Consider the following 24,929-nt stretch of genomic DNA (forward strand, 5'->3'; position numbering starts at 1 on the left):
GAAAGTCTCTAATTAAGCATTTTTTTTACATTAATTAGTACATTTTTATGAAAATTACGTGTATCGTGCCATATTGTTTTCGAGTAAAACAACGCCGGTGCAATAATAATTGATAATAAGCTTTATATTAAAGGAGATAAGAACTTAATTAATGTGCCTATTATATCTGTAGCAAAATAAAAATGCGCTTGATAGTCGGTATTCAAGAGAGGCGACCTTGAAAGTTTTACGCTTACTTTTCTACAAGACTTACAATTGATCAATTTGCTTTTAATTCCATATTACTACTGCTACTGTGTTGTAATTTAATTACATTCTATGTTATCTTGGGTTTAAATTTTACACAAAATGCTCATTTTTATGTTAGTATGGTAAGACAAACAATCACTAGGTTCGTCAACTGGGGTTCCTGAATTGTCTAAGTTTGAACTGCAAAATGCCAGATAAAGATTACATTAATACAAAAGATGAAGAAGATAAAAGTTGGAGACCATCATCAACATTTCAACTTCTGTAGAACTCTTATTTAATAATAGTTTCACAGTGCGAACTGCGAAGGTTGGGCTTATTATCAGGTGGTTGTTCGGTCCGATTGCCCATTTCTACAATAAATTATTAAAGTCGCTTAAAAAAACCAAGCTTCGATCCAAGATATTATTGCATAAGGACCACCTTTTCTTCAACAAAATATAAAAATAATTGATTTTTGGGCTTAAATACTTAAAGATTCATGAAAAATTCCATAGCCTTGACCTAAGTACCATTTAAGTTGTAGTGTTTATACAACTTGAAAACAAACCCGCGTCATACAACGCGCTACAACTGTCGCAACCTCGTTGACCCGTTATTTGTACATCTATGGAAATTAGGTCATTTTAGATTGTATTTGTATGAAAAAATATGGTTTGTATCTTCACTCGTGGCTCAGCGGTACAGCGTCTAACTGTAAAACTGCGAAAGTTGTAGGATCTATTTCCATTAGGGGGATGACTTATTTTCATTCTCTCGCTCTGGTAGACAAAGTTCAGCATTGATTGCCACTCTTCAACACAAGATGTCTCGAATGGGTGGTGGGTGGGAGATGGAGTGTCTTTACACTAAGTTCCCCTGCTTATCCAGCGCCCATTTAAATAAACACTAAATAATAAAATACTTTAGATATATGTTTTTGTTTATTTATGGGTAATAGAAGAATTCCACCTGAGGTCTTTCCCCTCATACGCGGTACGCCTCCTACTTACTATAAATATGCAAGAAATAAATAAATACCTTTCAACGTACAATCATCTAAACACAAACTGATATCTATACTTCTATAGAGAGAATTTAGAAAGTTGACATTTGGCATGGAGCTAGGTTGAATGTAGAAATCCTTAGTGTTTCCCGCACTAAGAGAGGATTTCTCGAAATTGTCAAGGGAATTACGGGTTTACTCTACAACGAAATACAAATACTCACACACAAAAAAACTCACACAGCATACAACAGACACTGTTTGCTGTTTTTTTATAGATAATGGTACGGAACCCTGCGTGCGCGAGTCTGGTTTGTACTTGTTTTGCATTTTTGCAGGATTTGCGTCACACAACAAAGCTGATATGTTCATTTATCTATAGTACAACTATTAACAACTGGCGCAGCTAGGTGCTACTAGAGAAAAAAACTATTATCCTTAAAATGCAAAATAAAAGATAGAACTTAGTATGCTAACAACGTTTCAACATCAAGGCTTAGGTTAAGGCTAAATGGTATTCCTTTGTCCTTGATGTAAGTGTCTTGCACACAATCAATCGCTTAATCGTTGTTTTTAAGATGGACATTTATTTTCTTTGCTTTTTTTCTTTTTTTCCTTGCAGCGGTGAGTTCTGCGACTTAACCCGCAATGTCAAGAGAACTGCTCTACCTTGCTTTATAATTAAATAAATGCTTAATAAACTATTATTAAATATCAATATCATTCCACAGTCGCGGTGCAGGTGCACAGGCGTGCGAATGTAAACGCGACATGTCGTGTGCTCGATTCCCACTCGAGGTAATGAAATAAATAATATTTTCAATTCCTCGCTCATCTAACCTAACGAGGCACAGAAGTGTTTTAATAGGAACAGAGTGTCTTAGGTTCCCGGGTTACCTTTGCTACCATGAAGCTAAAAAACATGACACTAGCTAGGATTTTAACTCACAATCTAATTGCGACTGTCTTTTAACTTTTATCTTTTGATAAATATTTTGTATACGATAGCTATAGTTTACATATAATAAATTATAAGTTAGTTTATCTACAATACCTGTTTGTATAATACCGGCTTGTCTATATTTATATGCATTTTGTTACCTTGATAAGAAGTATGAGTGGCTCGTGTGATATTTCGATTGTAACAAAAATTCCATCTTATTTTGACGTAATATATGATTTATTAAATAAAATACATACCTATTAATTATTATTCCGAGCTTCACACATATAACACGGAGACGGTGTTGAGTTCCGCTGCGCTTCATACAATATATCGAAAATTGGGCGGAAAGTTTTCATTCCGTCCGACTTAACAATAGGTCCCCCTAAAGAAAGAAGTATAATAATAAACACAACTGTACTATCACGTTATTTACAAATCACCTTTCAAAGTGGGTGTGTCTTAAGGTCATTTCCCGTAGTGCAGTGATCGTGCAACCCGCATTCTTTATACCACGTGTTGGCGTAAGGACAGACTTCGAATACGGCAATAACTGGTTTTTGTATTAAATGTCAGTTGGGTAGGCGTGTTTTGCTAGTTAGTGTGTAGCTGTAACTGTTTCACGCTTTTTACCGCTTAGCGGGATTGACAGAGAGAACTTAGGGCTTAGTGTTTTCATCCATTTTTAGAGACATTGCGGTTTGTCAATAATTTGTTTTGTGCGTAGTTTTTTGTTGTTAATTTTTTTGGCATGGCACGCTCTTACAAAGAAAAAAATGCTTGTGATGTTTTTTATTATATATAGCCGTATTTCTAAATTAATAAAACCTCGTGACGTGAGAAAGTAGTAAACAAGAAGGCCAAGTTCATGATTTTGATAACAGTATTATCGGTTATCAATTACTGTGTTATCAGTTGTTATTGCATACATGCAGTGTTCAAAGTGATTAACCTAATTTATTACTATATAATATGTAAAAGTTAATGTGAGGCACTAGCGTGCGATTGTAAATGCGATAAGTTGTGGGTTCGATTTAACAATGAATGTTTAATTTCCTCGAGTGGGAATCGAATCCACAACAATCGTATTTACATGTACATCATCATTACACACAAAGCCCCTACGCCACGACAGCCTCGTATCCGGATTCCTACCTGTATAATACAAAAAATACAAAACAGTAAACAAAATTAAAAATAATAGTCAACAAACTTAAAAAATAATTAATAATTTCAGTGGTGCAACACATTCAAACCTCGTCATATGCAATGAGGAAGGACGTGTGGTCGGCAGCGCGAGGGGTCCAGGTACAAATCACTGGGTGTTGGGCATAGACGAGTGCGCTAAAAGAGTGATCAACATGGTTCAGCTCGCTAAGCAGGATGCTGGTATACCTTTGGGCCAGCCTTTGAATTCTTTGGTGAGTAGTTTTTATCAACTTTTAGTATCTGTTAGTACGTCTATTGATGCTTGTAGAATTGATAGAACCTAAAACCATTTGTATATAAATAGACACTTTTTAACTGCGCTACGATTGTGTATAAAATGAAACTTTCATGTATCTAAATGTCTCATGGTAATATTTTACGCGATTAACTTTATTTAACTTTTAAAAAAGGTACAGATTACAGTCATTTATTTTAAACGACAGTAATTAATTACATATTCGTAATGGTTGCTCGTAAGAAATAATATAAGTACGTACCTACTTACTGCGTAATAAATATATTATGTAATATATATCTACTACTTTTTTTAGCTTCATATATTCGCTGTATACCACATGGGGTAGGTAGGGGGAACTTGGGAATTTAGTGTTATGACACCTCCGGTCGCCACTTACCGCCGAATTCTCTATTGACTTGGCTATTTTTTATTACCTTAGACTTATTATCAACTTAATATAGTCTTCAAGTATAACTTGAAAATATAATGAAGCCTATACGTAAAAAAATGTCGAATGAAATTTAGCTTAACTTTTAACCCAAGTGAACACAGAACTCGGCGCCCATATAGATATTGTAGTGTAGATGTAGTCTAGCATGACGCCGACGTCTACTTTTACGACGACGACGACGACGTTTTACATGTATATTTTTGATGGGATATACATAGTACATACATATGTAAATGTAGATAATCGTTGAAAATAAAAGTACTTAAAAACGAGGTCACTAAACTTTCTATAACAAGCGTTGCGTGCAAATTGTAACTTGAACGAGAAAATTGTATTAAAGTCACGACATAACATTGTATCGGAGTAATGAACTAATTAAATTGAAATTACTTTTGACAGTTTGGAAGTGATTGATTGTTTAGGATTGCTCAGGGGAGCTTATTAGTTGGTATAAAGTTAGTTTAAAATTATTTTAAATCTCCTTATCCTGGTAATATTGTATTAACTTGGATTCACGGACAAGCAATGGTTCAAAATAAACTCTTGCAAGATTTGACTTGGGGACCGTGATGTGATCGTGTGTCGTGGCGCAGTGGGACAGCGTCGGCAGTAAACGCGACGGTTGCGGCTTCTTTCCGGTTCCTACTACGGAGAATTAATTATGCCTAATAATTTCTCCAAAATTAATTGAAAACAACGAAACATTTTTTTTAACACTAGGATCCCCCTGTGTGTGCCTTCCTTGTTATATAGCTAGCTAAAAAAAAATTCAAGCCAATAAACCTTCCTTACAAACACAAATACAAAATTAATATAATTGGTCAATTGAGATCAAGTTGTTGTTATTTTTAGCGATTGATTAACTGCAAGGACATTCTCATTGAAAAATTTTACAAGCAGTTCCTTCGCAAAATAAGCAGCTTCCTGCCTTTTCCCGCATATAACAAGGTAGGCAGAGGAAACCCAGTGCTACTACACTCCGCTCCCCACCGACCGCCTCGTCTACCACAACGGCGAATTAAAAATATATTAATTACAATCGTTCCCCTTGGTGGGGATAGAACTCACATTTTGAACATAAGTGGTTTTGGACTTTACAGGGCTTAACGCTGTCAGGATGTGAACAAGACAGCAGCAACGCAGACCTAGCGGCCAAAGTGAAACAATTAGATGAGAAATGCGCGAACGCAATATACGTGGGATCGGATACAGCAGGTTCTTTATTTACTGGAGCTCCTGATGGCGGCATGGTGCTCATTGCAGGTAACATGAAATTAAGAAGGAAGTGGTGAACGGTGTCTCAACACTAGGTTTCTTTCAGCCCTCGTTAACTATACAAAATGTTTTGTTTGTACAGAGTCACTAACTTTAAGTCATTGTATTATAAAAAAAACAAATATTCTTATAGATCTTTGTAGAAAGATATTTAGATTAAATTAATTTGGATTTAGATTAAATTAACACGGATTCTGACTGTAAAGGCAACGTTTGTGGGTTTGATTCCCACTCGGGGAAAGGGTTGTTTACATTGTTTGTCCTGGACAACGCAAAATGAGATGTTTAATTCTACCGCTTAAAATGCGATAGAATTAAACATTAACATACATCGTGAAGCTTACAAAAGTCTAAATAAATGTTTTTTTTTACATTTTTCAAGGAACAACACGTTTTAATAGGGGCGTCCTCATTCTATGTATGCAATATAGGACGTGAGATAACCTTGCGATAACCTTTTTGAAGCTCAATGCCTCATTATATCAGCATCGGGGATACTGTGCACAGTATTGTTATTTAGACTAGTGTTTTTGTTGTGGTTTTGCTTGGTTAGGTTTTTTTAAATGGGAAAAGGTAGTTGACATGAATTTAACATTTTGTAGAAAAGTGACTTACTTGTAAAGTTTTTTTTTAGCTTTCAATCTTTCATAATGTATCCTGCACATCGTAGGGCAGCCAAAGGGAACATGCGGACCTAGTGTTCCTCCTCACTTCCCGCCGAATTTTCGGCAGGTTTGGTTCGTTGCGTGTTGAGTGGCGGAACTCAGCGCCGCGGTTTGCCAGAGAAGGATGAAAATGTTAAATATTTCCTTCCTTCGACTGTTATTCTTGAAATATAAAAAAAATAGTTTGATAGTATAATAAAGTATGAGTTATATAAATCCGCTCTAACTTTGCTGTGCCGATGTTGAGTAATACATATTTTATATAAATTATTGGTTTCCGGTTTTTTGTCATTGAAATTTAATTTCGATGCGCCTGCGCATCGTTATAGAGATGTCGACATCATTAGTAATCTACCTACCTAAAAAAATAAATTAGTTGTTTCGCGGCTCTAGCATTCATCTATATCTATAATCCATCAATCAATCAGGTTCACACTGTATCCCACACACAGCAGGCAGAGGGAACCTAGTGTAATAACACTCCGTTCCCCACTTTCCACCGACTTTTGGAGGCACTGCGTATTGAGTGGCGGAACTCAACGCCGCGCTTTGTTTCAACACCAGACCGAAGAAATTAAAATATAAATTTAAATAAATATTTCATTTCCTCGAGTGGGGATCGAACCAGTCGTGTTTACATGCATACTGTGCCCCTGCGCCTGCTACGACTGCTCTCATATATGGTAGCTATATTATTAGTAAAAATGTTATTAGTAGCCTTTAGTAACGTAATAAAATGAACAACAATGATTTTAAATTTTTGGCAGTTTGTGTGTATGTTCACGCTTATCTCAGAATCGCGTTAACCGACTTAATTGCAGTTTTCAATATTGTATTCTGGCTATCTACCCTTAATATTTAGTGTTTGTTTTAATAAAAAAGTTATTTAGAATTTTGTTTGACAAAATTGCTGTAAATAACTGCTTTGTTGAATTGGCTGAAAATTCACTTTTCAATGTGGTTATAGATATTGTTTTTAAAATGATATTATTATGAGAAATAAAATGCAATGCAGATTACTAAATTATATTCAAGCCTTAATGTACTCCACACACTAATGAAAATAAAAATTTGAAATGACATTAATAAAAAAATATATGTATAATGTAACAATGTGCTTGGCATTTCTGAGAAGGAAATGGTAAGTTAACTTTAGTGAATTAATGAAGTTTTTTTCGTATTATTTTATTTATTAAATATCTAGTATGCGGTGGGGTCCACCGAATACTAGTTATTACTACTACCTATACTTAAGTTTCAGAGGAGCTTCATTATAAGACTATTATTTTTCGAATAATCGATTAAAAAAAACATTATTTTTATTTTTCCTGAAAAGTTGTGATTTTGCGATTACCATTTTATTCTCCGGGGACGCATATATACTTACATATATAGTTATAGTTTACAGGTGATCTGATAAGCTGTCAAAGTCGGCTGTACTCGTCTGTGTCGTTATCAGTAATTACCAGCGATTAATTTATCATCGTTGATATAATTTATGACTTTCTTTGATTGATTAACTAGCTATTCCACATTTTATTTATCATTGAGTGGCGAATTAGATTAGTTGATTTTTTTTTTAAATAAACTGTTATTTGTAGTAGACATAACGTGAGAGTAGGTTTTCAACCAACAATTATACCTTGCTATAATGAATTTATGTATAACTGGTACGACCCCGTCTGTATGTGGTATAATGGTATATTTATAAAAAATAACATATAATCATCCTAATATTATAAATGTGAATGTAGGTATGTTTATTTGTTACGTTTTCACGAAAACAATACTCAACCTATTATCATGAAAGTTTGTATACATATTCTTAGAGGTTCAAAGAACTACTTTTATTAGCTTTACTTTTTAATGTTATTTTAAGCTTCATGCTGTATATCTATATGCTGTATGCATCCCACAAATATTAGTAAGCAGAGAAAACCTGGTATTAAAACACTCATTTCCATTAAGACACTTGACTTTCCGCCGAAGTCTCCAGCTTTATAATATTTTGTATAGAACTAATAAGAAGATTAATTTTTAAATATTCGTTACAGGTACAGGATCAAATGCACTTCTAAGGACACCGGATGGTCAACAATATGGTTGTGGAGGGTGGGGTTACCTTTTAGGTGATGAAGGTGGCGGTGAGTAATTAAATTTGTTTTTTTAAACTTCACGCTTTATTCTTTGTTTTGGCAAGTTGAAACCAGAGTGAAGAAAAGAATATAATTAATTCACTCTAGTGAGAATCGATGGGGTTCGATCCCCACTCGAGAAGATGATTTATTTAAATTTATATTTCCATTTCTTTGCTCTGGTGTCGAGGCAAAGCGCGACGTTGAGTTCTGCCCCTCAACACACAGTGCCTCCAGAATTCGACAGAAAGTGGGGAACGGAGTGTCTTAATACTAGGTTCCTTCTGCCTACCCTGCTGTGTCGGGGATACGGCGTGAAGCTGATTAAATAAATACAAAACAATATAATCACTTTGAGGCCATCGTGGAAAACGGGACGCTTGAGGGTTCGATTCTTACTCGGAGGAGTGAATTATTTAATATTTTGTTCCGCCACTCAACAACGCGCAATGTCTACGCACTAGATTACCTCTACTCACCTTATATGCGGCATAGATCGTGACGCTAAAAAAATAATTTAAACTTATAAAATATTTATGACAAAAATTCCAGCCTATTGGATAGCCTACAAAGCAGTAAAAACAATATTTGACGACGAAGACGGCCTCCACCCATCCCCCCATCCTACAGAAAAAGTATGGCAAATAATAAGGGAACATTTCAAAGCTAACAGTCGAGCAGATTTGTTATCACACGCATATAAACACTTTGATAAATCGCATTTCGCTGGTATGTAACTTTTTTATGTGAAGATTTCGTTTGATTTAGTGCACTAATCTCAGGAACTAATGGTTCAAATTTTATATTTTTAAATAAGATTAAGTATAATACATGTCGTTTAATCGTTTGATGTGAAGAGTCAGAAAGAAACATTACATAGGATATTTACAATGAATCATGTGTCATACAAATCTAATCTAAATTTAAAAATTTTCAGGTCTAACTGCAAAACTATCAAAATTAGCCTTCCAAAACGACCCTCTAGCCCAACATTTATTCTCTGAAGCGGGTGCATCACTCGCTGCCCATGTATCAGCACTATCCAAAAGACTTAGTGACCAAAGTAGTGACCAGTCACTAAAATCATGGGTTAGGGTGGTATGTGTAGGCTCCGTTTGGAAGAGCTGGGAGGTGATGAAACCCGGTGTTTTGAGTCAATTGAATGAGAGACGGGTAAGTATTTTTTGTTAATTAAGATGATATTGGGTTTGATTCCCGCTCGAGAAAATAAATTAAACCAAACCTGTAAATTCGACGGTAGTGGATTCGACGACATATTTAATATTTTCTTTTCTCGCTCTGGTAACGTGACAAAGTAAGGCGTTGAGTTCTGCTACTCAACACGCAATGCCTCGAAAATTCAGCGGAAAGTGGAGAGCGGAGTATCTTAACACTAAATTCCTTTCTTGCATACCCTGTTACATGCAGGATACAGCGTCAATTTAAAAGAGAATAAAATTCAAATTTCTATTTACAGGTAAATAAAAACCTAGAACTAGTACGCTTAAGAGTGTCAAGCGCAATGGGCGCCGCTTGGTTAGCAGCAAAACATGTAAATTATAATTTACCACGAGACGATTCTGCGTTTTGCGATGTTTTCTACAAATACAGTCCAGATATAAATATAAATGGTAAGGTTAATGGTAAACATAATGGTAAAATTGAAAATGGCGTAACTAACTGTGGCTGTAGCAATTGGTATTTTAATTAAGCCTAATATTTAAATCTATGTAATACTAGCGACCAAAGCGCAGTTTCGCGCGCTTAAAGTTATTGTTATATAAAGCTAAATTATAAAAAATCTTTACGTAAATTGTAGCCTGTGTTATTTTGTTGTAAAAGCTATATTACTAAATAGTTTCATCTAAATTTGTTCAATAGTTTTTGCATGAAAATAGAACAAATATCCTCATAAACTTTCAAATTAAATATTAGTAAGATGTTGTATTTCACCCGCTATCAATGAAATGGTATTTTTTTAGTTGGTTAATATATAGTGGTAAAGTTGTATAGTATAGTAGTTATTTTTAAATAGTTGCCAAATAACTTGTAAGGTTTCTTTTAACATTTTTACTAGTAAGATTAAGCTTAGCTTTGGCTTGTAATTAGCAGCTAAAAGAATATTTACATTTTTGTATCAAACTATTATATATATTATAAATATTTTGTTATAGATTCAAAAATGGTAAGAAAGGTTTTTGCAAAATTCTGAACATCGCATCTGAACTTAGCATTAAAACAAGTAAATTGTTACTTTCACTCTCGTTTTGTCTCTATGAAACAAAACTAGAAAAAAAAACTTCTAAAAAAAGAATAATATTTAAGGTTGAACGTTAAAAATTGTGGTAAAATATGAGTGTTTTCTATTTAAATACCAAAAAAGAACAGTTTAGTCACAACAAACAACAAACTAGTCATAAGAATGGGAATGATCTGATATAATGTTTGATCTGTATCTGAGATAAAATATATATCTTCTTTTATTTATATATATACCTATATATTAATTAAACCATATATTAATTGTAATATTTAAATATAAATGTAAAAACGCTAATTTACATTTAGAATTATTATGTAGAAAAATATACAAAATCTTATTTAAATTTCAATTAAATACAAACATGTTAAATAATAACATTATAATAGATTTTATTATTTAACATGTTTCCATTTTGAGGCTTAAACAAATCAGCCACAAATATGAATAGCCACAATATATTATATTTTTTCTAAGCATACAAATATAGTTATAGTTCCTAATATTTGTTTTAATCACTATTTTTTATACATATTATGTATATTAATTAAGTTTCTTAGAATGTAAGAAAAAAAATAAGCAAAACAGTTCACATGACGTATACAGCACATATCATTTTAATATTAGTTATAACAGCAAATGTTATTTTTTAATCCTTACAATTATTTTTCCTGTTTATTATATGGTTTTCAACAATAATAAAAGTGTTTCTTAATAGATAAAGTATTTTATTATTACCATGTTGTATAATAATAAATTTCATAAGAATAATAATTTAATAAATAATAATTTTTATCAATGCAGACGTAAAACCCTAGAATGAAAATTATATAGAAAAGTGAGAATTATCTTAAAAATTAAATTGTAAATTTAAACTGAAACCAGAACCAAAGTCAAAATAAAATCTAAAAGGTTTATACGGTATTATTTCTAGTGCCCAGTTCATTTAGGCCACTTTGTCTTACATCCTACAGATGTAGCGCCCTACATGATGACATGACACTAGAAGTAGTGTACAGGCGTCCCTCGTATAACACGGTACTTGTAAAACACGGTTTCGTTATTACACGATACAAGAATTGAGACTAATATAACACGATTTTGAAAAATATGCATTTTAAATTTGAACTTTTTTTCCGTACAATAAGCTGTTTCTACTTGTTTTATATTATGTAATTATTTTTATTAGTCTTTGAATATATTTTTTGTTGTATTTTTTAATTTTTGTATTTCATCATAAAATTGAATTTAATTTATTTTTCTTAATAAAAACTTCAAGGTAACTTCCTTTTTCATTTGTGTAGTATTTGGCACGAAATTTCAGCGATCATAAAATTTTACACCTTAAGATTTAGTTTCGATATAACACGGTACACATTGCCTTTATTTATATGATTTCAAAGTTTCGTATAACACGGTTTCGATATAACACAAGACTAGGTCTCGATACTATACGGTGTACAGTAAGGTATACCTGGTTTCGTATAACACGGTTTCGATATAGCACGGTACGATTTAACCGTGTTATACGAGGGATGCCTGTAGTGTAATTGCAACTATGACAAATTAATTTTTCAATCACGAACACAATGTATATAAAAATTAACTTTATTTTATTTTAGTATACCATTACCATTTTACCAGTACATATTCCTTGCATTTTACGATTAGGGCGTTTCGGACGTGCCTACTATATCCATAGTCATTTTGATCTGAGTGTCAAATTTTGACAATGCAACCGCAAACGTCAACATCAGTTTTTGTTTACATTCCATTCTGTCAACGTCATTGTCACTTGTCAACTTGTCACAATCAAAAATGTCAGTTACACGGACCGTCACCCGCTTGTTAAATAATAATATAAAACATATAAAAAATATAAATTACGGCTGTTTATCACGTACTTATAACACTTATAAACAACATACTAGTGATAATTTTAATAGAAAATATTTCTATAGCGGAATTTTGGCGGCTACGGCAACTGGAGTTATAACCTATTTTAGTTTTAAAGAGAGAGTATCCGCCGCTTCTGCTATTACTTTAAATGGTAGAAGAGATAAATATAATTTTATAGCCGACGTTGTAGCAGTTTCAGCGCCTTCGGTGGTTTATATAGAAATAAATGATGGCAAAAGACTTGATTTGTATACTGGAAAGCCAATCACTCTGTCTAATGGTTCAGGTTTCATAGTAAAGGAGGATGGGCTCATTCTGACTAATGCTCATGTTGTTGTTAATAAGCCCAATGCGATAGTGACTGTAAAGCTTATGGTATGTTTGTATTTTTTAATGTTGTGTTATGATTACATCATTTTCCTTTAAGCTGCTTATTAAAGACTTTTATATATGTTTTTTTAAATTAAAAGTCGTGTATGTAATAAATATTATTTTAATCTTTTAATAATATTATTAAGGTCAAGCCAAATTTGATAGTAGAAATTAATTCTAAACTCCATTAACTAGACAGTTAAAATTAAATTATTTTAATTCTACAAGTAACACTGGTGGGTTTTTAATTACATATTTTTCCATCACACCTTAATCCTGTGTCTACCACTATATAGAGATAGATTCAGGCAATTGCTAAGGCACACTTTTTCCAAAATTCCTACCAGAATTGAAAACACAACCCTCTGCCTACCCTGCAGTGTGCGGGATACAAATGAAGCTGAATTCATTTTTTTATTTTCTTTCTTTTTAATTTTCTAGGATGGTTCAACTCATACTGGTTTCGTAGAAGATGTAGATCTAAAATCAGATTTAGCAACACTTAGAATACCCGTAAAGAATCTACCAACTATGAAATTGGGATCATCCTCTGATATAAGACCTGGCGAGTGGGTTTGTATTTTTAATGTTTTATTCTTTAGCTACTGTGTTTTGCATATAGTAGGGTATGCAGAGGGCCTAGTGATATATCGCTTTTATCACTTTTTAGAGACGTTTAATATTGTCTTCAAGGGCAGGGAAATGAGAATAATTTAAAATCTTGTAAACCATACAAGCATTGTAACCAGTAGAAATACATTCTCAACAAGCTATATCAAATTTCTTATATGCTTATCACAACTCATACTCAGTTGACGAGTCTCACTGACTTCAAAATTCAAAAATACTCCATACAACTTTCAAAAGTTAATACATCTGTAGAACATCTTTTTTTATTTTCAAAATATTAGAGATTTATACTTAATTTTAATGAAACATTTTATTTAAAATATTTACTTTTAATCAGCTTCACATAGTATCCGGCACACAGCAGGATAGGCAGAGGTAACCTACTGTTAAGACACTCTGTTCCCCACTTTCCACCGAATTCTGGAGTTGCTAAAAGTTGCTAAAAAAAAAGATTTATATAAAAAAGCTGCTTTTTCTTTTCTTGCAAAGCAGGATAACCAGAGCCGGGTATTAAAGCATTCTGTTCACCACGGACCGGCTTCTATTAGTGCGGGTAGATGAACATTTTTTAAATATATCTCCTTGATAGAAGCTGTGTCTTTTATAGATCAATATCTTTTCCAGGTAGTAGCAATGGGGAGTCCATTGGCTTTAAGTAATACAGTGACGGCTGGAGTTGTAAGTTCAACGCAGAGGGCCAGCGAGGAGTTAGGCTTAAGAGGTAAGTAAGAAATGAAATAATAATTGAAATGATTACAAAAGTAAATAAGTTTTTATTATTTGTGCATTGAGGCATATACCGCGCCAACTGCACGTAGTTTTAATTTTCTAAATATGGAACAAAATGAAAGTCAGTTTTAAAGTGTTATTCCACATTTATGAAAGAAACATGTTTTTTTTAATATAAAATTTTAACAGGACAGGTAGCAAAACTCGATCCCGCGCCTCTTGTCTTCCATCCAGCCATACGTTCTTAATTTTATCGAGCTGCGTCGAAATTCTTATACTCACGGTTACACTTATTTATAACATAATAGATGCTAACAACATCAATAAGTCTATTAAGAATATCTATTTAGATAGAATGTACCTATTAGTACATTTAAGCACTTTAAAGTTCTTCATTATATTAAAGTATATATGAAATTATCTTCTTCTCCTTTATCAGGCAGAGACATGATGTACATACAGACAGACGCGCCAATTACATTTGGCAACAGCGGCGGGCCTCTCGTCAACTTGGACGGCGAGGCGATAGGCATTAACAGTATGAAAGTGACCTCTGGCATATCGTTTGCGATACCCATCGATTATGTTAAGGAGTTTTTGGCTAAACGTAAGTATAATCATTGATAACTAGACACCAACCTTTTTTCTTTCATCATGGTTAAGAACTTGGTTCCCTCTCAAACAAAAAGAAATAAATCAGTTCATCTGTTTGGTGTTTAAGATGTACATATGCAATGCCTTAACATGTTAAACATATTTGAAACAGATGTCTAATTCAAAGTAATTAATATAATTAAAAATATATTTTTCTTTTAAGGTAAAAGTAAGCCTCCACTAGTATCAAAAAGATATTTAGGTATAACAATGTTGTCACTTACACCTAATATTCTTATGGAGTTAAGAATGAGAAATCCAGAGGTGAGTAATACGAACATACAGATAGTTTTTTTTATAGCTTCATGCTCTATCCCGCATATAGCAGTGTAGGTAAAGGGATTCTGAGAACCTAGATACTCCATTCCCAATAAGACTGTTCTTTACTTTTCGCCGATTTTTGGAGTCATTGCATGTTGAGTCGCGAAACCTAACGCCGCACTTTGGCTCGTTACCAGAGCGATATAAAGAAAATAACAGGCACACTTGTGTTCCTGCGCCACGACCTCAACTAATTACAGATAGAATGAAAAGAAAACATGAAAATATTTAATATAATCTAGGCGCGGTGGCACAGCGTTTAACTCTAAACACTTTTCTTCTTTTTGCTCTGGTAACAATACAAGCGCGGTGTTGATTTTTGCCACTCCACAAGAATTATCCAAAAAAAAAATTGGTAGAAAATGGCGAACAGAATGTCTTAACACTAGGCTCCTTCTACCTAACCTGTTATATATACAGGATACAAGCGTGAAACTAAAAAGAAAATTTTAATTTTCCAGATGCCTACAGATATAGAACACGGTATTTTAGTATGGAAAGTCATAGTGGGTTCACCGGCGTACAAGTAACTATATTTTTTTCATTATTTTAATATATTCTACTAATATTAAAAATGTGAAAAGTTTTGAGGATGTTTGTAATGCAATGTGTTTGTAATGATGTGCAAAAGAATCACTTTTTAACTGACTTTCAAAAAGAGGAGGTTCTCAATTTATCGGAATATTATATTAGCCTGAGTGGGAATTGGAACTCAAACCGTTGCGCTTATATATAATTATCTAATAATACACTGTTTTTACTAGCGGCGGTCTTCAACCAGGCGACATAGTGATAAGTATTAACGGGGTTCCTGTAAACAATGCAACAGATATATACACGTCACTAGAGAAAACTAGCGGGCCACTGTCAATGGAAATAGCGAGGGGGAGAGTGAAGAAAACGATCACTATCACACCGGAAGTGCATTAATATGTATTATATAATAAACATTTTTTTTGTTGGTACGTTTTTTATTATACTTCACATCATTAGACAACACTACTCGATTACTATCAATGGAATGTTTTTATATCTGTTCTTGTTAAAAGATAAATAAAATAATTATAAATTGAAAGATGTCTATATGTAACACACTCGCTATTTATTTGTTTTTTTTGGGGAAAAGTTGACATTTATACATTTACGAAGAGAGTGGAGAAATCATGGCTATCACACCGGAAGTGCATAAATATGTATAATAATAAAATATGTCCGATTTTAAATTTCTTTTTATTAAAAAACAAAATCAAAATGAGTGTAAATAGAGAGTAAGAGAGAAAAATGTTCTATAATGCCAGTCGAATAAGTAACGTCACGCCTAGTGTTAGGCCACGATGAGTGGCGGTACTCAAAGGCGCTGCCAGGAAATATAAATTTAAATAAATATTTCATTTCCTCTTGTGGCAATCGAACCCACAACCAGTTGCGTTTACAGTCACACTTGGTGCATCTGCGCCACGGCTGGCCTCGGTAATAGGCAATTGGTATTTGAATTAAAATATTTTTTATCTTAAGAGATACAGCTGAAAATATACTTAGAAACAAAAACTAAAAGTAATAGTATTAGCACTAAAGTGTTTATTATGTAATTAAAACAGTTTTATTGGCTGTGGTAATTAAATACAATAATTAAATTCCTATTTTGTAAGTGGTATAAAATATGGGATATACGTTGGAAAAATGGTTTCTTGTGCCTTTAATAAGTGTAGGTGACTATATAAATAATACATACAATTTTCCTTCACGCTGTATCCTTCATTTATCAGGCAAGGCAGAGGGAACCTAGTATTAAGCACTATTCCCATTAAGATATTTCCTTTCCTCACTTATCGCCAAATTCTATAGGCATAGTGTATTGAATGGTGGAACTCAACGCCACGGTTTGCCTCGTTACTACAGCCATTAAATAATTCGTTTCCCCGAGTGAGAAGCGAACCCAGAACCAGTCAAGTTTACATCCGCTCGCTTATGTCTTTGCGCCACGACTGGTTTCTTTTATTCAGTTATTATTTTTTTATAACTTGACAGAGACAACCTTGTATCAGTTTGTTTTGTGATTTTCGTAAATTGTGGTAAATATTGCGTGTTGTGTGACGGAAGTCAACGCCACACCTTGTCTATATCTTACCTACTTGTATACATTTTTTGATGATCATTTCAGATTACAATACATTTGATGTTTGTGGAGACTTTCACTTATCAATCCCGTAAGATTTTCAATATTTTTGTTTCTTTAAGCACGTAGGTACATAATATTATCTTTCTATAAACATAAAAGTATTGTGTGACTAATTTAATATAGCAGCATGAAATCAAAAATATCTTATTTATCGTTAAGTATCGTGAAAAAATGTATGTACCTACATAGTTTCATTCATAAAAATCAATAAAGCGATCGAAGCGAAAATGGGGAAGCGAAAATCCTGCAAAGGCCCTGAAAACGAGAATCCTAGTTTTATTTATCTTGACTCTGTATCCCGCACATAGCAGAGGCAGAGGGAACCTAGGTAAAAACACTAGGTTTAAAGAAATTACTAGAGCAATAAAATGAGAATAATTCATTCCTCCGAATTAAACCCATACCCGTTGACAGGTAGAAGCACCACGACGGCCTGTATACGTAATACATATATATATTAAAAATAGGCAGCAGGCTTTAAAAATAAACAAAAAAAGTCTAAAATAATAACATTTTCAAGGTATCACTGAAAATGGTAGACCAATACTAAGAAGTAATCGCACAGGAAGTGATAAAAGCAATACAAGTAAGAAGTCTTTAAGGAGATTTATTATTATATTTTTAATTTCACATATAGCAGAAGCAACGAAAATTTAACTTTATCTGGGCCTTACTTTTGATATTGTTTTTAGCGCGCTGTATCCCGCTCATAACAGAGAAGGCAGAGAGAACCTGAGAATCTAATGTTAAGACACTTCGTCCTCAGATCTGGAAATGAAAATATTAAATATTTCATTCCTTGAGTGGGAATCAAATCCTTAACTTTTTCATTATTTCTCGATGCCTACCTATGCCTGCCAGGTGGGAAACAGCTTCAAGCTATACTTGATTGCTACAGCTAATCTTGTTTAAAAAAATGTTACAGCAAATAAAATATCGACAGATCAAACCAAAGGACTTCAGTGGCTTCAAGATCTACGCACAAAAATTGAAAAATATATCACTGACAAAGGCTATGAAAGTGCTAAGCCACTCATCGAAAATCTAGTTAAAGGTATCTAAAAAAACTGGTTAAGATGGACTCACCCCCAGAGGATTCCGAATCAACTTCAAGGCCAACGGGAAGCACAACTTGTAAAAATTGCTAATTTTTTTCTTTGCTCCAAGAGACAGTAAACCTGGATATTTAATATTAATTTTAGCATAATCACGCGATCTTGAGATAAATATAGCGTCTTGACAGACGAACAGATGCACAACAAAATGATCTTATAAGAATTCCGTTTTATTTTCTGAGATAAGGGAACCTAATTGTTTTTGCACCTTTATACTTTTTATTGCATAATAGGGTATGCAGAAGGAACCTAGTGTTAAGTCACTTTGAATTTCTATCTACTTTTCGAGACATAATGCTATATTTTCTGTATGAATATTTCAAAAAGTTAAAATACATATAGAAACTTCACTTCTTCTTTGCCTCGTTACTACAGCGAAGAACTCGAGTAGGAATCGAACTCACAATCTGTTGCACCCTGCGCCGCTACTGGCCCCCATGATGAAAAATTTAATGCAAAGTTGCAAAGAAATGGAGTATCTTAACACTAAATTACCGCTAAAAGGGAAAAAGTATAAAGCTGTTTTTATGAGCAACGGCTTCAAAATGTTGAATATATCATTTTTTAATTTTCAGAGACAGAAAATTCGTTGAATGTTCTATTATTTGTAAAAGGTAAAATACTTTGTGTGCACATTGTTATTTTGTATGATCGTTTTTACCTTCGCCTCTATCTTATTCTTTATTCGGCAGAAAGTGGGGAACGAAGTGTCTTAACACTATGTTCCCTCTACCTACCCTACGGTGTGCTCCCGCAAACCTCCCGTGCAGCGTGACTTACCTCGCATATAGCAGGAGATGTAGAGGAACTTAGTGTTAATGTTAATCCGAGTAGTAATAAAACCCACGACCGTTGCGTTTTCAGCTATGAGTTCTGCCGCTGCACATCTTCAATCTTTGATCACTATTTCAGACATTGCTTGTTAAGTGGCGGAATTTAACGCCGTGCTTTGTCTCTAAGAAAGACTAGTGATGAGTTCTACCCTGCTCTAGACAGTATTACAACTAGTATATATAAAATAAGTTTGCATAAAAATATAAGAAAATAACTTTTTTCACCTTTATTTCAGTGTCTCGCAACGGTAAGCTTCGGATTTATGACATTATTTAGCCAGATGTCTATAAAGTTTGGTTAGACTTCATGTATGACACTTCGACCATACATATAGTACGACCGAAGAGTCGTGGTCGCTCTGAAGTTAGGTGAGAGAGAGAGAGGCTGAGAACAATTGATTTAAGGATTTCTTACTTCTGATTATTTTCTTTTCGAGTGAATAATGCGCCAAAGTTCAGAAAGCCTAACTTCGGGGCGACCACAACTTGTCGACCGTACTGCACATACATATGTTTATAGTATGTATGAAACACTTTATCATAATTTTCGCTTCGAATATTGTATACATATAAATCTTATTTAGTAAGTAAACAAGATTATACTGTATATCGGGGATCGGATAGATTCAGGGAGCTCTTAATGCTTACCTACTACGACAGAGATTTTTTTGGATGTGATGGCTAGGTGTTCGATTCTTATTATGGTCAAATTTCATAGCCAAAAGGCGCTTCTATACGTTTACATTGTTTTTAACAGCTTCGCGCTGTACCTGCGTAGCATAGTTGGTAAAGTGAACTTAATATTGAAACACTTCATTCCCCATTTCGAGACATTGCGTGTTAAGTGGAGGAACTTAATGTCGCGTTCCAACTTGTTTTAACAAACAGCAGGTTCCCTCTGCCTATACTGCTATATTATGCATCTCGAAAAGAAGAAAACTAATTTCTTATTTAAAATTTCTTAGTGTTATTGTTTTTTTCTTCAGGAACAACAGAAATACAATTCAGTCCAATGATGAGAGCTAAAAAAAGCAAAAAAAGTTAGTTGCATTTGTTTACCTAAGTTGAAATATACATTATATTAGTAAAACACGTGTAAAAATTATTAATATTGAAATAAAAAAGGTTTGTTTATATTTAAAAATAAATAAGATGTACGTAAGAACGCGGCCACGGCCTAGGAGGTCGTACCGCCACTGCGCTCTGTATAAATGTAATCTTATTGTTCTATTTTCAGGAAGCAGAAAATTAGAAGGTAGAGTAAATAATTGTATTTTATTGTTTATTGTTAAAATTATGCAAAAAAAATCACGTAACCTTATTTACAAACGAGCCTGTTGCTTTGCTTGTGTAACCTATACAAGGTGAGATTGGACTTGGACTTATGTTCCCATAAGAAATTTCAGAAACTCTCCCAAAGTGCTCCCCTATACTCCCCGTGTTGTAATTTTAGGAAATCTGAGTAACCTAAGAGCCTCATAAACCTTTTATAGGTACCCACTATTGTAGAGAAGCCGAGGCATTTGGTTCCGCCCTCTACTCTACACCCACCTTGAAATTAGGTTGAAAGTGTCTCGCATATGCAGAAGAATAGGCAGAGGGAACTTAAGCTTAAGAATCTTTATTTGTTTGCTTAGTATTCTCTGTTTACCGTCCATTTGTTGGTATATCCCATATAATATGACAGAAGTGAACGTCGCGCTTTGTCTTGTCGTTAGAGGTAGAATCAAATCCAAAACCGTCGCGTCTAACTGGTAACAGTCAGACCATGTGCCTCTGCGCCACCACGACCACCTCAACATATAATTAATTTTGTTATTTAATTATTTATTCAGTACCGCAATGGTTGATCGAGTTCAAGAATTTTGTTCGGAAGCTATTTGAAACCTACAGCAGAGAGAAGGGGAAAGGGATTATGGAATATTTTATTAAGTGTACGTATTGTTCAGATTTACTCTTCAGATACATCTGCTTATTATTTTTGTTTAGCTCCAGGCTGGCGCTGGCCGGCTCCCTGTTCCTACGCCCATGGAAACCGTTCTTACTTAATTACAAATTCACATTTTATAGTTCAATGACATTCATAGGAATAAGAGAAGAAACTACTCAAGCATTCTGTGAATCCACCACAGCGGTGATCGAATCCAAAACAGTCGCGTTGACAGTCAGAAGTGTCCACTGCGCCCATATAGGTACTCCCAATTATAATCATAATTTAAGCAATCAATTATTTGATTTCCAGCATTAGAATCGAAAAATCAAGTTATCATAAAAGATATTGATAGTAAGTATTGTTTTCTTTTAGCTTCATGATTTATCTTGCAAAAAGTACCCTGCTTCCCCCAGTTAGACAGAGGCAAGGAGACATTGTGTTTTGAGTGACGTAACTCAACACCGCGCTTCGCTTTGTTATCACAACGAACATATGAAAGTATTAAATAATCCATTCCGCCGAGTGGGAATCACAGTTACAGTCGCACGCCTATGGTACACTTGTATATACATAGAAAGATATCACACTGCTATAAAAATGACCAGTCACTCAAAATATTTACTCGAATATTGCAGAAAAATAATAAAAAGAGTACAATGAAATTTTATTTCAGTGGATCCATTTGGTAAGTGCTTACATATTTTTTATAGCTTCACGCTGTATCCCGCACATATCGGGGTAGGCAGAGGGAATTAAGGAACCTAGTGTTAAGATACTTCTGTTCCCCACTGAACTATAAATAATATAAAATATAAATACTGAAAAAGAAAATATTAAATGTTTCATTTCCTCAAGTAGGAATCGAACCCACAAGCTGCCGCGTTTAAAGCCCCACGCTTGTGTCCATGCGCCACGACTGGCCTCGACTTTTCACTTAATTATACTTTGATATTTAATTTCCAGGTAATGTGATCGTCAGATTCGATACAAGCAAAAATTCTGTTAAAAATAAAAAGATTAATAATTCGAAATCGTTTTATTTAGTAGATATAGTTTCCCGCTGTATCCCTCGTGCAGGATAGGCAGAGGAAATCTAGTGTCATGACGCTCCGTATCTCACGCTCTACCCAACTTTCGAAACTTAGCTGAGTGGTAGAACTCAACGCCGTGGTTTGTCTTGTCAGAAAGAAAAAATGAAAATAATTAATTCTATCGATTTGATTTCTATCTCACAAGGGTTCAGTTTACAATCAACCCTAGGCCACGATATCCAGCTTCAAAGCTGTAATCAGATTATAAGAACACCTAGGCACTAGGCACCAGACACTAAGCGTTAGGCACTAGGCACTAGGTGCTAGGCATTATATAACGTAACACCTTATCACGAATTAAACCGTTCACTCACCATGAAACCGCCTGAAACACTTATTTATTAGACGAGCTTTCTAAATAATAAATCATATATGAAAACAGCTATTTTGGTAAACACTTTGGTTAATCTTTAATCATAATCAATAGAGGGCGCAGGTACACAAGTGTGCTATTGTAAACGTGACAGATTGTGGGTTCGATTCCCATTCAAGGAAATTGAATATTTAATATAGCGAAGCACGGTGTTGTGTTCCGTTTGGGCACTGCATCCTCTTGTCTGCGCTGCTGCCCGTATACAGCAACATAAAGTAAAATAAGATATACATTTTTCTACTTTGTACAGTGTATTTCTGTCTCATTTAATATAATGCGTATTGGGTGATTACAGCGCATACCTAGGGGAGAGCGGGGCTAAAAGTTACCGAGGTAAGTTGTTCCGATGGAAATAATTTCGCGGGGAAAAGTGATAGGAATATTTAGTAAACATATAGTGAAATGCAATGTGATAGCGCACCCATGGCCAGCATATTGAACAATCGAGTGGCACCCGAAACCAATGGAATAGCACACGGGTGTCGTTGGTGCACGATTGTAAATATTTTCGCATTTGATATTTTTGGTCTGTCTCACAAATTTTAACGATTAGCATCGAGTATGTTTGTGTTTTTTTTCACATATATTATCTACTATTTCGGAACACTATTTGTAAATTATTTATGTTTCATAATCTTATTTATATTTAATTTTTTTCAACACGTGTTTTCGGGGCTAGATGTTCCCTTTTTTGGGGGCATGTTGTGACCTCGGAAAAACTTTCGTCAATTCATTTGTACCAATAATGGGATGTAAATATTGTAATTTTTCATACTAAAAAATATTGTAATTTAGTAACATGCGGATTTATGCTCGAAAATCAACTCGAGGTTATGTGTCATATGAGTTGATGTAAAAAGCAGCGGATGTAATTTTCAAAGATTGCAGGAATAAGATAAAAACTGTTACCAAAGAATTACATATACATATTGAATGCGAAAACCTAAAGCTATAAAATCTTTGTTTATTATTTTGGTTTAACAAAATCAAAATAAGTTTTATTTTATGTAAAATTATCTTTTACTTTTTAGTTCGTTGTTTTTCGGTTCGGTTTTTTTTTGTTCAAAATTAATTCTTTTTACGATTTTAAGTGATAAGTAACCTTAAAAGGATACTTCTTAAACGAGTGTTAGTTGTGGTGGTAGTGGTTGTTAACGAGTGGCATCTGTTGTGATATGTAAAACTTGAGTCAATTAGGTATTATTTTTGCGGAAACTAACATTTTGGTATATTGACAAGAAAATACATAAAAAATATTCGGGCGAATTGGGAACCTCTCCCTTTTTTGAAGTCTGTTGAAAATGAAAACTTCTTTTTTGAGGTTGGTTGAAAAGAAATGCAACGATGGGGAATCTTACTTCTGACAATAATTTTAACAAAGTTTTCCCTTGTAACTATTCCAGTATAAGTAAAATTGACCAAAATAAAAACAAATTTTCTCAATTTTGACCGGATTTTATATTCGGAACCTAACCAAACTTTCATCAAACTATCCTTGAAGTGTATCTTTTCAAATAAGAAAAGAATCATTAGAATCGGTTGGCGTGATATTGAGTTATTCGTCATTTTGTCGCACACGTACCAATACAAATGTAATACTTATGTGATTTTCTCATAGATATCATTGTTAAAAATGGACCAACAAAAATAATTGGTTTCCACATGGAAAGCACTACCTTTCAAATAAAAAAAATCATCAAAATCGGTTCACCTAATCAAAAGTTATGAAGTAACATACATAAAAAAAAACAATCGAATTGATAATCTCCTTTTCTTACAGAAGTCGGTTAAAAAAGATTTGCTTTTGCGTCTGGTGATTATTATATGATACTGTTGATTATTCCTTAAATAAACAGGCTTTGTTTGATTATTTATTGTTTTTTATTTTGCAAATAATAGCTTAAAAAATATGGTAACAATTTACCCCGGTCTGTTAACAACTTGCCCCAAGTCGGGGTAAGTTGTTACTTTCCGACTTCAGTCATAAAAAAATTCATAATAAAAAAGTCTTACAAAGAATACCCCAAATTACTGTTTTAATTGCAAGTCTAGATATGTCAGTTCAATTTGATTATATTGTATAAATGCTGAAATCAAGTATTCGTAGCAATATTTGAGGTTAAAAAAAAATCGGAACTTTTGGCCCCGCTCTCCCCTACTCGTGTTAAGTAGAACACTTGTGACCTACAAACTAACTGCTAGGATAATTGCTGGCAGTTAGAGAGGGAATCAGACTGGAATACAGCCTTTCTACTTTCTGTGGTTCTAGTGAGGACACGAGACAAATTGATAATAACACATTTTTACAATGAAATGAAGGCTTCATTTGAGCACTACCTGTTAAAAAATATTGATAATATTTAGTTAGCATATTATGTTTTAGTTTTTCT

General features: G+C 33.8%; 1 protein-coding gene across 1 annotated transcript; it reads left to right on the forward strand.

The window, feature by feature from the left end:
• Positions 1-3,150: 3,150 nt before the first annotated feature.
• Positions 3,151-15,976, forward strand: LOC146528214 (uncharacterized). The gene is made up of 15 exons (XM_085202616.1): positions 3,151-3,334; positions 3,415-3,598; positions 5,176-5,338; positions 8,070-8,159; positions 8,703-8,879; positions 9,088-9,323; positions 9,628-9,841; positions 10,243-10,251; positions 12,401-12,684; positions 13,123-13,254; positions 13,936-14,032; positions 14,480-14,647; positions 14,858-14,958; positions 15,477-15,541; positions 15,780-15,976. The coding sequence occupies exons 1-15, from the start codon at positions 3,222-3,224 to the stop codon at positions 15,943-15,945; spliced, it is 2,199 nt and encodes a 732-aa protein (XP_085058742.1). The 5' UTR covers positions 3,151-3,221; the 3' UTR covers positions 15,946-15,976.
• Positions 15,977-24,929: the final 8,953 nt, after the last annotated feature.

This window comes from Heliconius melpomene, chromosome 19 (assembly GCF_056956725.1).
Source record: "Heliconius melpomene rosina isolate 202511_hmr_F chromosome 19, ASM5695672v1, whole genome shotgun sequence".
Taxonomy (NCBI): Eukaryota; Metazoa; Arthropoda; class Insecta; order Lepidoptera; family Nymphalidae; genus Heliconius; species Heliconius melpomene.

Coding starts and splice junctions, on each gene's coding strand:
- LOC146528214 (XM_085202616.1), top strand. CDS start 3,222: ATGTTTAATTTCCTCGAGTGGGAATCGAATCCACAACAATCGTATTTA. Junction 3,599..5,175: donor GCCAGCCTTTGAATTCTTTG/GTGAGTAGTTTT, acceptor TGGACTTTACAG/GGCTTAACGCTGTCAGGATG. Junction 5,339..8,069: donor CGGCATGGTGCTCATTGCAG/GTAACATGAAAT, acceptor TATTCGTTACAG/GTACAGGATCAAATGCACTT.